Genomic DNA, 12,913 nt, shown 5'->3' with positions numbered 1-12,913 from the left:
AGGGGAAGGTGAGGCTGGTGTACTTGCTCTTATCAGGAGCCTCCGTGCTCTATATGCCTCCCAACCACATAGTACAATTCTCCTACATTAAGAAATTATGACATTATTGGCCTAACTCACGTAGAGTTCAATGACTGTAAAGAAGACTGCTTAGTACATGGCATAGCAGAGTGGGGAGGTGTAGTTTGCACTCTATTATCTCAGAACACACCCAAGAATCAGTGTCCTTTGCACCCAGTGTGGGTCTTGTGCATTTACTGACGTGCATCTCCGAAACCAAGGCCACTCCTGTGTATCTGTGTGAGCACAAAGGCATAAGAGGCAACAGTGTGAACTCTGTGCATCGGTAATGTTTGAATAGAATATCAGGCACCAACCTGACTACTGGGTTTTTAGATTTACTGGCCGACAACAGTGAGATAGAAGTACATCTATGTATGCTAATCAGCAGTATTTGACTCCTATGTGTGTGTCGTCCAAAGCTATAAATGAGTCTCCCACAAACCTGAGTAATCTCTGAGAATTTCTGTTTGCTGCATGGTGTGTCAGATGCTAGTGTGATTTCTGTGCATCTCTGTTTGCTGAATGACATGTTGGGAGCCAGTGTATCAAATGCAGCAGCAAAGACCACTTTTTCTGTGAAAAAATAAGAAAAGCCAGATCAATAATACAAAAAAGACATGAATGACTCCCGCTATCCCATACTGCTCTATTCCCAAGGGCAAAGCTTTCAATCTCTTCTTGATCGCCAGTCTAACTGACAACCTCAGCGCACTCAAGACTACTTCTATGAAGACAACATCCCTTCGGCGAGATGTCCTCATACCTCTTCTCAACACAGTTAATGCCTCCCTCAGCTAATAAACTTTCCCAGACAATTTCATACTAGGAAGCATCCTCGCACTGCTAAACAAGCCCACCCTAGACCCACATAACCTTACCATATACTTCCTATGGATCACTTCTGTTTTATTGGAAAGACCATCCAGAAAGGTGTCACCCTCCAACTTCAAGAGCATACCACCAATAACAGACTCTTAGAGTGTTTCTAATCCAGATTCAGATCTTGTTTCAGCACAGAAACTGCTACAATGCAAAGTTAATACCAATATTCACACCTCTCAAGACACACATGGTTTTTACTAATACAATATTGCAATGGTTCATCCCCTACCTCCCCAACCTCAATGAACCATCTGAATGACACAACCTCTCCTTTATAATCTCATCACAGGATAACATGCAAAGACTCAGATCTTGATTCAAGCTCATTGAGAAAACAGGATGTTCATCACCTACCCAGAAGTCACCCCAACTATGACAGCAACCAAAGGCTGAAGTCTAGTTCAATCCTGGCTAACAGAGATGAAACTTGACAGATCCTCCCCGGCTGACAGCTGATGGGAAAACTCTAGAACTCATCATTGGCAGTGACCTCTCTTTAAATGAATGCATTACCAAGAAAACCAGGATAGTGTGGAATTAGCATTCACTCCTGATAAAAGGGAACTCTACTTACCTTTAATGAAAATCGAGTCAACACTATAAATACTACTTGTATGTTGTATCCCACGTTGATAGAGGCAAGACCCTACTCAGAGGTTACTCCAACTCCACACTGGCTCACCTGAAAAGCAACCCACATGCTGCAGCTCACCTGATGAAAGTCCTGAGGAAGTTTTATCAAATTACCTATCAATAAGGAACTTGTTCACTCTCCCTACAGGCCGACATTATGTTTAAAACGAAGGAATGCCAACACTTGTTTCACGGCTAACATGGATTGCATCATGAGGAATCTGCAGGGCTTCAAATTCCGACAATATTCATTATCGATTTATAGTTCCCTGGATTAATCTTGATAAGAAATTTTAATAGAAAATGAAAAAGGCATTTGTATAGCGTGGAGTGTCTCGGCACTGGTCATGTAAAGGAAACATGCCATCTGCTTAAAAAGTAATTGTGTTATTCATTTTGAAGAAACAGCCACATTTGTTCTGGGAGTTTATTCTAGGTCTTCGGGCCAAGGAAGGAGAATGATCTTGCATCTGTTCTGCCCGCCAAATATTAGGAATCCTGGTTAAAAAGCTGTGTGAGCAACGCTGTTCTCTGAGGGGGCCATAAGCACATATCCTCCTCCTCAGATAAACCGCCCCTTTCCCATGAAGAGCTTTCTGTGCCAGGACCAGAGTCATGAAAAGAATCCTCTTCTTGACCGGCAACCAGTGTAGTGCCTTCAACTGAGGAGTCATACAAGTTCTTGGAGCCAAATTAGGAATCAATCTAGATGCTATATCTTGTACCGTTTGAAAACGACTGAGCAAACAATCTGGAAGGTCTAAGTAGAGAGTTTTTCCATAATCAAGCCTCAAGGTTATCAGAGCTTGATTCACTGTTTTCCTAGTATCAAATGACAGAAAAGGGAAGCATTTTTTTAGGGGCGTAGGATCTCGAAACAGGAGCTCACCAATGCCTAGATGTGTGGTTGGAAAGAAAGGGCACAATCTAGTTGATTTCTAAATTATTTACTTACTTTTGTTGTGTACAGGGGGAGGAGTATCATGTGGCCAGCACATTCTCCATATTTTGGGGAAGTCCCAGAAGAACAGGATCTCAGTTTTAATGTGATTACATTTAAGTTGCTGAACTGATAACTAGTTGAACACATTGGAAATACAGTATTTAATGGCCTTTCAATCAAATTCCTTCCCCTATCCACAGGTAAAAAAGTAGCTGAAGTTGGTCTTTATATGATATTACTTTCAACCATAGAGCTTCTGCCAGAACAGCTCATTGAGTTAGATATGTGTAAAATAATGTGGGATTCAGTGCCGATCCGTGAGGCACTCCTACAGATAGTTCTCGAATAGTGGCAGCATATGGAGGGATCCATACTTCTTCATACCTGTTGTTTAGGAATTAGGTAAGCCACTTCAAGACTAGACCATCGATTCATATATCTTGAAGGCGGGCCAGTAGTCTTCCATGTGGCACGGTATCGAAAGGTGTGCATAAATCCAGCTTTATCAGGGCGGCCTTTCCCTTCTTGTCTAGCGGTCATTAATGTGTTCAGTTATTTCTAGTAAGATTGTTTCTGTGCTACAGTTAGCTCTAAAAACCAACTGACTTGGGTGGAGGAGATTATAATTCTCTAGGTAACTCGAAATGTGTGAGTTACCGTGCTTCTCTAAGATTTTAGAGAATACTGGAAGAAGTGAGATCGGCCTATAGTTGGTATGAAGTTTAGGGTCAGCCTTGGGCTTTTCTCAGTAGGGGAAGAATTTTTGCATGTTTCCATCTTGCAGGCTTTGTGCCGATCTCTAATGCCTCATTTAAAACTTTGTTAATTACTGGGTTAATGGTCAGAGCTACTTCAGGCAGAAGGGTGGGATGGCACGGATCCACAGGAGACCCTGACTTGAGTCTCTTAATGGTTCTCAAAGATTCCTCTATCGAAATGGGAGGGAGAGTGGCTATCGTGGGCGTCATCTAAGTTTTCCTGATTTTTGTGAATCTGCCACTATGATGCTGCTATCTGCTAGCTGATTGGTGTTTAGCCGATCAGCTTGTATTGGACTTATTTTCTCATGTAAATACACTGCCAGCTGGTTACACCATTCGCCGGAAGCGTGTAGATGATTGGTTATTGTTTATCGTCTCTAGATTTAGAAATAATTTCTTTGGATTTATTTCCTGACTGTAAAGTTTTCCTTCCAAAGAATGTATTTTTCTCTATTTGTACCTGGAGATAGTATTCCTTTAATGCTTGTCTATAGGTGTGCTTATCCGACACTTTATAATTTTTTCACCTCGTCCATTAAAGGCATTTACAGTGTTTTTTGCAAGACCTCAGGCTCTCACTGAATCAGGGGACCGACTGTTTGGCTCGAGAGGATGATGTGGTGGTGTTGGGTACTAAGTCATTTATATGGTTGCAAATCCGGTCCTCGATGCCCTGTTTATCTGATTCTGGATGTCCAGACAAAGCAGGGGGGGTTGCTTCTAGAGCATTGTGGAAATCTACCAGTGAAATTTTGTGAAAGGTTCTATTCATAGTTTTTGTTGCTTTTGAGCAAGGCTGGTTATACTTGAGTTTCCGCCAACTGAACTTGATGAAGTAGTGATCAGTCCAGCCCATTGGAAGTGAGTCATTTGTTACAGTTATCATATTAGAAAAAAATTTATCTAGTGTATGGCCAGCCAGATGTGTGGGTTTAAAAACTTGTTGCATACATCCAAGCAAGGAAATCGTATCTGTAATGAAAGATTCCTCAGGTTCTGCCAGTTTATCCATGTGAATTTTAAAGTCTCCCAATACCATGAAATTCAATTCAATACCGCTCTATGTGCAAATGATCAGCAGAAGTGCCCAGCATTCTATTTCTTCATAGTTTTGAAAAACAAGTTAAACAAGCATGAAACGAACAAAGATTTTAGCAGAGAAAAGGCAGGGAGACTTTACTGAGTCCGCAGAGCACCTCTCCTTAAGCACCAGAGTTGAGGGACTAGAGAGAGCACTGCTCAAAATGGCGCCTCTTGGTATTCTTAAAAAGAAAAAACTGGATGCTACCAAACAAAAGATTCCCCCATTCTATATGCAAATGATTAGCAGAATTGCCCAGCATTCTGGTTTTTCACAATTTTAAACAAGTTAAAACACGATGTGCATATCAATAATAGAAGATCCATGATACAGGTGCAATGGATATGATAATTGTAAGATAGTTTCTCCATCAAGAGTTTTGTGAAATGTATATATACACAGTGACAAATCAATTAGAATATGCTGGTGCTCCTAACTGCATCTTTCTGTATTCAAGCCTTTAAAGGAGTCTCCGCAATAATCTCTCACATTTCTCCAAGCTACTTGTAACCAGCACAATGACTTGTGCATAAGCGGCTGGAAAGGAAGGTGGTGGTGGATATTTATGATATGGAAGGGCTGAACCCAAGCCACTGTGGTTTTGGAAGTAGCAAAATGCTCCAGTGACACAGTGGTGAAGTGGGAAGGTGCAAAGGTTTCTGGAAGCCAGGAAGAAAGGAGAGGAGAGCGTTAAGGGTGCCGATGAGCCAGGAATTGAAATTTAAAAATAATAATAAGGAAATTATTAAGCGCACAGATACCCCAACGGGGTGTCCCGGCGCTACAGCAGACAGGGAGCGAGGCATATGACATTGCAGCGACTAATCATGTCGGCTAAATATCCAGGTTTTGAGAGACTTGCGGAACTCAAGTTCTGACTGAATCAAGCGTAAATTAAGGGATAATTTGTAGAGAGCATCCATGGTCTGTTAGTTGTGCTACAGTTTGTGGAGACACTCTGTGACATTAACCCCTTGGCTGCGGCGGTAATTCTGCCGCAGCGCTAGGGGTGAAGGGGGGCCGCGTGGCACCGCCATGCTCGTGACAGAACCACTCCGTCACGAGCCTCGGGCGCGCTGTGCTTGTGATGGAGTGGTTCCGTCACGGCCCCGCCCGCTCAATAGAACGCTCAGCGCAGGCGCGAAATCGCAGGCGTGGCCGTGACAGAACCACTCCGTCATTAGCACAGCTCGTCCGTGGCTGGTGACGAAGTGGTTCCGTCACCAGCACCCAAAGGGTTAACAACTATTTTTAAAGATGTGTACATCACCAGCATATCAGTGGTATGAGAATAATATTTCAAATGGAGGGGAAAAAGATGTCCAGAGACTGAACCTTGGGGTATGCAGATAGACTGACTGATCAGAGCGGCGACACTAACATCACCAGGAGACTGAGAACAACCATAAATAGGAAGATCACATTTCAGTGTAAATACCCATGGTGCCTAGGTGGGATAGGTACACAAGCAAGATTGCTGGCTGACCAGGTAAAACACTGCAGAGAAGACTAAGAGAATGAGGGTGGAGGAAAAGTGTTTGTGATGGTGAGAAGTAAGGAAGTTAGAAACATGTGTAAGGGCTGTTTCAATGGAGCAAATTTCATGAAAGCAGGGGACAATGTAATACGCAGTGTTGAAAACAAGAGGTAATGGCTGAGACAAGGTAGTCACTCAGGGTTTTATCGATAAAATAAGGGTTGCTGTTGGCATCAAGTGTTGGCGATTTTAGAGGAGATAGAATAACCAAATATTTAAATTATTCTGCTTAGGGCCCATAGAAGAGGGGATGGTTACAGAGTATGGAAAGACCGATAACAACACTAAACGCCTTGGGGCTGGAGTTTGCAGACTGGTTCTGTAGCAGATGTTGGGGTAAAAGAGTCAAGTTAGATCACATGAGTGGGGAGGAGGGGTGCATAAGCAGAGTGCTGAAGTGATAAGGAAACCGTCTGGTTCTCAGAGACGAAATTTTGCAAGAAAGTTAGGGATCTGTTTCCCTAGCAGTGAGACAGAAGTGATGTGTATTACACACTAAGGATAGATGGTTGTTGGCCCTCTTTAAATGTGATTCAGTGGTCTTGCATGCAGGAGTACTGTGTTTGTCAGCCCTGTCTCTTTTTATCTCTTCCTCACTGTAGGAAATCTGGCCAACTTTAACAAAGAAAACACCAATAACCTGGGCCTGGAATATGACTACTCCTCTATCATGCACTACGGAAGGTGAGTCTGAGATATCACTGCTGACAGCTGCAAGGGAGCCGGAGATGTTTTTGCTAGCAGTAAAGGAAGGGTCAGCTGGTTGTCTCCTCCTACTTTTCAACCTTACAAATGTAGTGCATGTTCACTGTCTCACAATTTGGACTGCCAGATAGTGGTTCAAGACACCATGTGAGCTTTACCAAGGGGTCCTACATGCTCACTTACAAAATAAAATCCCACATTGAAAAACAGAGTGATCTGATTGGTTAAGATTTTTTTTTTCCTGGTGCTCTTTTCGGTCTCTCAGGACCGGTACAAGTGCCACAGAACAGAGCAATGTGGCAGAAAGGGAAGATGAAGAATAACATTGCAGCCACCTTTACGGGACACAGGGATTCAGTGCCGTTGTCCTGAACTGCGTAAAAAAAGAAGGTAGGGCATGGAAGAGATGGAGCAGGGTAGAGTCACCCTCACCCCCTGGAACTTCTAAGGGGACTCAGAGGAAACTCCTCACACCCACCCCCAGGTGCCATTTTGTTTTTGTGCCTTGTGTCCCCTGCTACTCTTGTGGGACTTGATGTAATTTGAGAAGTCATTAGTGATTTCATCAATTATTTCATTTAGCATGTCATGATTGACGTAACATTTGAAGTCAGAAGCAGTGTATGGTGAGTGCAAGTTATAGTTGGCTCAGTAAACAATGAGTGGTGAATTTCAGTGATTTTTTTCTAATTAAACCTGATGGTTTTTTTTGTATTGTTTTTATTGGCATTTCGTACAAAAGAAATTAAACAATAACACAATATTGCAATACATTACTTAGCTACCAGGACAAGCGTCCAGCCAGGGAGACAGAACATATTCCATATAACATTAGAATGCAACCACAGTTCAAGGGGTAAAATACAGTCTAGTTGTGCGCACCCTTACACCTTGACATGCAGGTCATATCATTATCGCATTTTGGCACCGGCAGTCTTAACAACATACTTCTACCCAGTGCGGACCAAGGCCCATTTTCCAGTACCTATTGTGTCAGGGGTCATCCACAGCGGCAGACCCTAGCTAACTTGTAAATGGGCCCCATATGTCCCTGGGGCGGTATGGTGTTGGTAATAATTCCCAATAGTAAGACAATTGGTCTCTACAGTATGTGACGTCTTTGACCCATTCTCGCGTGGTCGGTGGGAAACGGCACCCCAGTGCAAGGCTACTTGTCTCTTTGCCAGTAGCAGTAGCATTACAATGAACTGTCTCGACTGTGGTAAAGCCTCTTGAACAACCCCCAGCAGCGCCACCAGTGGTGTGTTAGGCAGCTCCTGCCCAGTTATGTTCTTGATATTATTCAATATTGTCAGCCAAACATTAACGTTAGAGTCTATAATATAAAAACACCTAGTTATAATGCCACTTTAACTGGTTGGTTTTTTTTCAATGAATTTCTAGTTTTTTTTTAAATGTCAGATAAAATCTTATTACCTTCCCAAACTATAACCTTTGTTATAAGTGACAAACATACATATATATGTATGGAAAATGTATGTATGGGATATGGGGCTATACACATAACTGTAGGACGGAGTGGTAATGTCAAATGAACCTTGAATTTGAGTATTGCACTGTCGGAGTAAATGCCAAAAATTAAAGTTTATTTGCTCAGTTGTCTTAAATAACTCGTGTTAGCGCGCAGATTTATTTTCACTGACAATATATATATACCTTGCATAAACAGTATTATTTAACACCATATGACATATGGTGATGGTGTAATATTCTTCTTTTTGCATATTGCATTGCTGTTTTTCAGTAGCAAAATCAGTCTTTGCTCTCTTCTACAGAAAAAGTGCACAAAACGTTGTTATTCAAATGTATTTATTTATTTTATTTTGGCGTTTTATATAGTGCTGGCCAGACCAGAGGGTATTGGAGCACTTTACAACATTTGTAAAGTTGCAATTGAGTACAAAGAGTAGTAATAATAAATACAGTGATTCTTGAGGGGTCAATGTTCAGGATTTGCCAGGTAGCAGTCGAGTACTTAGAGTAGTGTTGGTAAGCACAATGAATTGTGGCGGGTCTTGTTCAGTGGGGGGGACATAGGTGTGCGTCAAGAGGTAGATGCTGTAAGAAGTTATTCTTGTCACAGTGATTGGATGCTCAGGTGGGCGCAATTCCATCTTGTGTGACCGCTTTCACTTCATAAGGGTTCGATTGAGGAATAGGGTTTTGAGCTGGATTTAGAATTTTTTGAAGGAATGGTTAGTCCTGATATGGACAGGGATGTTGTTCCAAATTTTGGGTGCGTTTCCAGAGAAGAAGGGTGATAAGGTTCTTTGTTTGCGGGTTTTTGGAGGGATGAGCAATAGAGGGATAGGTGGGTTTGCCAGTGTGCAGAGCTTTGTGGGTGAGGCAGGCAGTTCTGAAGTTGGCGTGAATTTCTATTGGGAGCCAGTTTAGCTCTCTGAGAGTGGGGAGAAGTGTTCGAATTTCTTTACTCCGTTCACCATTCTGGCTGCCGCATTTAGGGTCGCTCTGAGAGGAGCAAGGTGTGATTTTGCCGTGCCTGTGAGGGTCACGTTCCCGTAATCTAATCTGGATAGCACAAGAGATAGCGTGGCTTGCCTGAGGTCTTTTGGGGGGGATGAAGGGTTTGATTTTGCTGAATAGTTTTAAATTAAAGAAAGCACACCATGATGTGTTCTTGATGTGTTTGACCATGTCTAGGTTAGGATCCAGAGTGATTCCCAGTGATTTCACGGAGTCGGCCGGTATGAGAGTGCAGTTGATAGCGTCAATAGATTTTAGCCATTCTGTGATTCTGGGGGCCTGCTCTTTCTTGGCTATGAGGAGGATTTCAGTTTTATCCTGGCTGAGTTTCAGATGGTTTTGGGAGAGCCATTGTTGGACTATTAGGGTGTCATTAAGTCTTTGCATGTCAGCCCTGGTGGAGGTTTATATGTAGATCTGGGTGTCGTCAGCATAGAGGTGGAAGGGTATGTTGGCTTTTTTGAGTATGGTGGTGAGGGGCTCCATGTAGATGTTAAACAGTGTGGGAGTGAGAACTGATCCTTGGGGAACGCCTCTGCCTATTGGGCATAGGTCCAACGTGAAGTTTCTAATTTGTATTCTTTGTGAGTGTTTTTGCAGGAATGAGGTGAACCTCTGTAGGACCACGTCTTCTGCTCCTACCCTTTCACGAAGTGCATTGATGAGTAGCTTGTGGTCAACCATGTCGAGGGCCGCCGATAGGTCCAGGAGTATAAGTAGACAGCAGCTGTCCTTGTCGAGTGAATTATGGACGTCATTAATGACATTCAGGATAGCTGTTTCTGTGCTGCAGCCTTTTCTAAAGCCTGATTAGTGAGGGTCTAGAAAATCATTGTTGTCCATGTGTTGGGTAAGTTGACGGAGAACACATTTTTCCAGCAGCTTGGCTAAGAATGGGAGATTGGAGGCAGGCCTGATGTTATTGAGATCATTTGGGTCGATGCCCGCTTTTTTCATTAGTGGTGTTACCTGGCCGATTTTGAGGCAATCAGGCATGATTCCAGTTTTCAGTGAGCTATTAATAATCTTTGTCGAGAGTGGGTCTAGGGATAGTTTGAGTTTTTTTGCCAGTTTCGCACGGAGGGGGTCTTCGATGTGTGACGAGGGCTTAGTTCCGGTAGACAACTCCATAATTTCTGTTTCAGAGATGGGTTTGAATGATTTCCAGTTATTTGAGGATTGCCTTGGTGGGTTATTGGTTTCTTTGTAGGGGGGCGCGCTTTCATCGGGTGGGCGGAGGTGGTCCACCAGTGAGAGCTCGATGTTTGAGATTTTCTCATTAAGAATTTGGAAAAGTTGTCACATAAGTCTTTCGAAGCTGGAATTGCAGAAGGGGGGTGGGGGTTCGGAAGTTTGTTATCTGATGAAATTAAAGAGTTCTTTGGGGCGATTTTTAGCATTGTTTAGTGCACCACATTTAAGGTGGATTTTTCAATTTTGATGTAGTTTTGTATTTATTTCCTGCATTCCTCTCTGAGTTGCTCAAGGTGGATTGTCGAAGGGTTGTTATGCCAGCATCTTTCAGCAGCTCTTAGGTGTCTTCTCTCCAAGTTCAAGTCTGTGTTGAACAGCGATCTCGATGGAATGTGCTTGACTTTTTTTTGTTTCAGGGGAGCTATTTGGTCAGGTATGGAGGTCATAGTTGCATTGTAATGTGAGGTAAGTTCTGTTGTGGAATTATCGCATGTGATGGAGGGGAGGAGTGTGTTTATCTTTTCTTCTAGTTCTGCGAGTTGGATCTGGCTTAAGTTTCTCATCCAGTGAAAGAGTTCATTGGTGTGAGGAAGTCGTTGTGTTATTTGGTTGATATGAAATAGAATGATATGGGGGAGGAGCAAGATGGCGGACTGACACACCACTGAGAAGCTGCAGCATGGTGTAGCTGCCGAGAGCTCGTAACTCCTGTGCCTCTTGTCAGTAGCGTGCCTAATGGAGAGAAAACGCTAGAGGGATGAGGGGGACGCAGCGGTAAAGTGACAAGCAGAATCCTGGAGGAGAGAGTGCTGCAGATTCCGTTATCCGGGGTATGGTATACATCTCTGAATGACCAGCTCACCTGACTCATCTGACGGCGGCTTCGCTAGCAATCAAGGCGCTGGATGCAGGAGCTAACAAGAACTGGACGCAGGTGCTTATCAAAGCTCCTGCTTACCTACGTTGCAGCCCAACGTTCTTCTAATTGCCTCAGCTCTGGATTAGCCTCGCGGACACAGGCGTCTACTTTGCTGTTGGGAATGGCCCCGCAGAAGAACCCGCCTCGAAGGACTCGAGCCACAAGCCGCTTGCCGGTGAGTGCAGAGACACCGGGAGGAGAGCGGGTACCTGGGAAGTCTGACGCGATAAGAACAGACAGAGCTAAACAGGCTGGGGGTCTCGGCAAGCCGGTGCTCCAATATCTGCAATCAAAGAAGTCAGTGGAGCTACTAGAGGCTGATATAGACACAGAAAGTGCGGCTAGTAACAAACTAGTTGAAATAATCATTAATTCAATTGGCTTCGAACAAGTTAACACTGATAAAGTTCTCAAGGGTGTTAATAAAGAAGAGCTACCTCAAAATGCAGCTGGGTCTACGGATTTGATAATGTCTGATGAGACTGATGAGACTGAAGCTGGGGGGGCTGAAATTATGAACAGTGCGGCCGCTTCAGGAGTTATAGGGGGAACCACAAGCAATAATACAGATCAAATTATTAAGATGAATAACCTCCATGTGACAGGCAAAACGCTAAACAAAAGTAAAGCCTGCAGAGACACAAAAAATTCCCTCGCCCTCAGATTCATATCCTGTCTTAAAAGGGCATCTCACCATAACCAGTCAGCATGATAAAAGGAATGAGAACAAGAGCGAGAAGGGGAAGCAGTTTGATGAGGCGCGCGCTGGCAATACACCATATACAGAGCGTATGGCTCTGGAGCAGCATATATTTAATGCAAAAATTGGAAGAAGGAGCTATCATTACTGATGCTGCTAACACTACAATTGCCACAATTGCTGCTACATTTCAAGAGAAAGGCCAAGCTCAAAATCAGGCCCCAGCTGACACATGAACGGAGCAGCAACTGCAGGCAAAAATAAGGGAAGACCTAATTGCCTCCCGGTAACATCAAAAAAGAAAAAGAAAAGCCCGAAAATTATAAACGCCAAAGATAAAAGGAAGAGTCTGAGTATATGTAGGGTAGGGTCTCTTAGTAAGAAGAAGCTACAAGTGTCTGCTAACAGCCCTATGCAGATATGGGTTCAATCAAAAGGAGGGCTAAAAACGGTTATGTCCAGACTATCTGATGTAGGGCTGACGGATAAAGCTACAATTGCCACTAGCACCGCTGAGAATGCTGCAACTGTACGGGGGCAAGCTGCTAAGAAACTGACCCAGAGTCAGAGTCATGTATAACACCAAAGAGATCAAAATGGATTACCCATGGCCTCATTCAACTCTCTTCAAGTATCTTGTTTGTCAAGTGCGGGGGAGGATTCGCAAAGAAGATTCTCTGAAGAAAAAGATACCCCAATACTTTCCTGATAATGCAAGCCTTAAAAGAGCTGAGAGAAAGGACACAAGAACTCTTTGCTCAAATTAGGGAAGACAATCATAGTATCCAGCATTCCCTGAAAGAGGCAACAGGGAAAGTTGGGGAAATGACTGGTGAGATCACAGAATTGCAGCAAAGAGTGGTTACAACTGAGTAGGTTACTGCTAAAGTGGCAAATCTAACACATCAGCATGATGATCAGATAGCAAGTGTGCAACTTAAACTCGAAGAATTGGAAAATTGGAAGAGGAGACAAAATCTAAAATTATTC

The 12,913-nt window shown here is 43.3% G+C and overlaps 1 protein-coding gene across 1 annotated transcript in view; it reads left to right on the top strand.

Annotated features, from left to right (window-relative positions):
* LOC144826405 (astacin-like metalloendopeptidase) overlaps positions 1–12,913 on the top strand; it is a 174,138-nt gene that overhangs the window by 136,831 nt on the left and 24,394 nt on the right. Inside the window, exon 10 of the mRNA XM_078684717.1 lies at positions 6,503–6,584. Coding sequence (XP_078540843.1) covers positions 6,503–6,584 — 82 coding nt within the window. The remainder of the gene's footprint in view (positions 1–6,502; positions 6,585–12,913) is intronic.

Source organism: Lissotriton helveticus, chromosome 3_2 (assembly GCF_964261635.1).
Source record: "Lissotriton helveticus chromosome 3_2, aLisHel1.1, whole genome shotgun sequence".
Lineage (NCBI taxonomy): Eukaryota > Metazoa > Chordata > Amphibia > Caudata > Salamandridae > Lissotriton > Lissotriton helveticus.
Note: the sequence above shows the minus strand (reverse complement) of the source record. Positions and strands in the feature narration are given on the sequence as shown.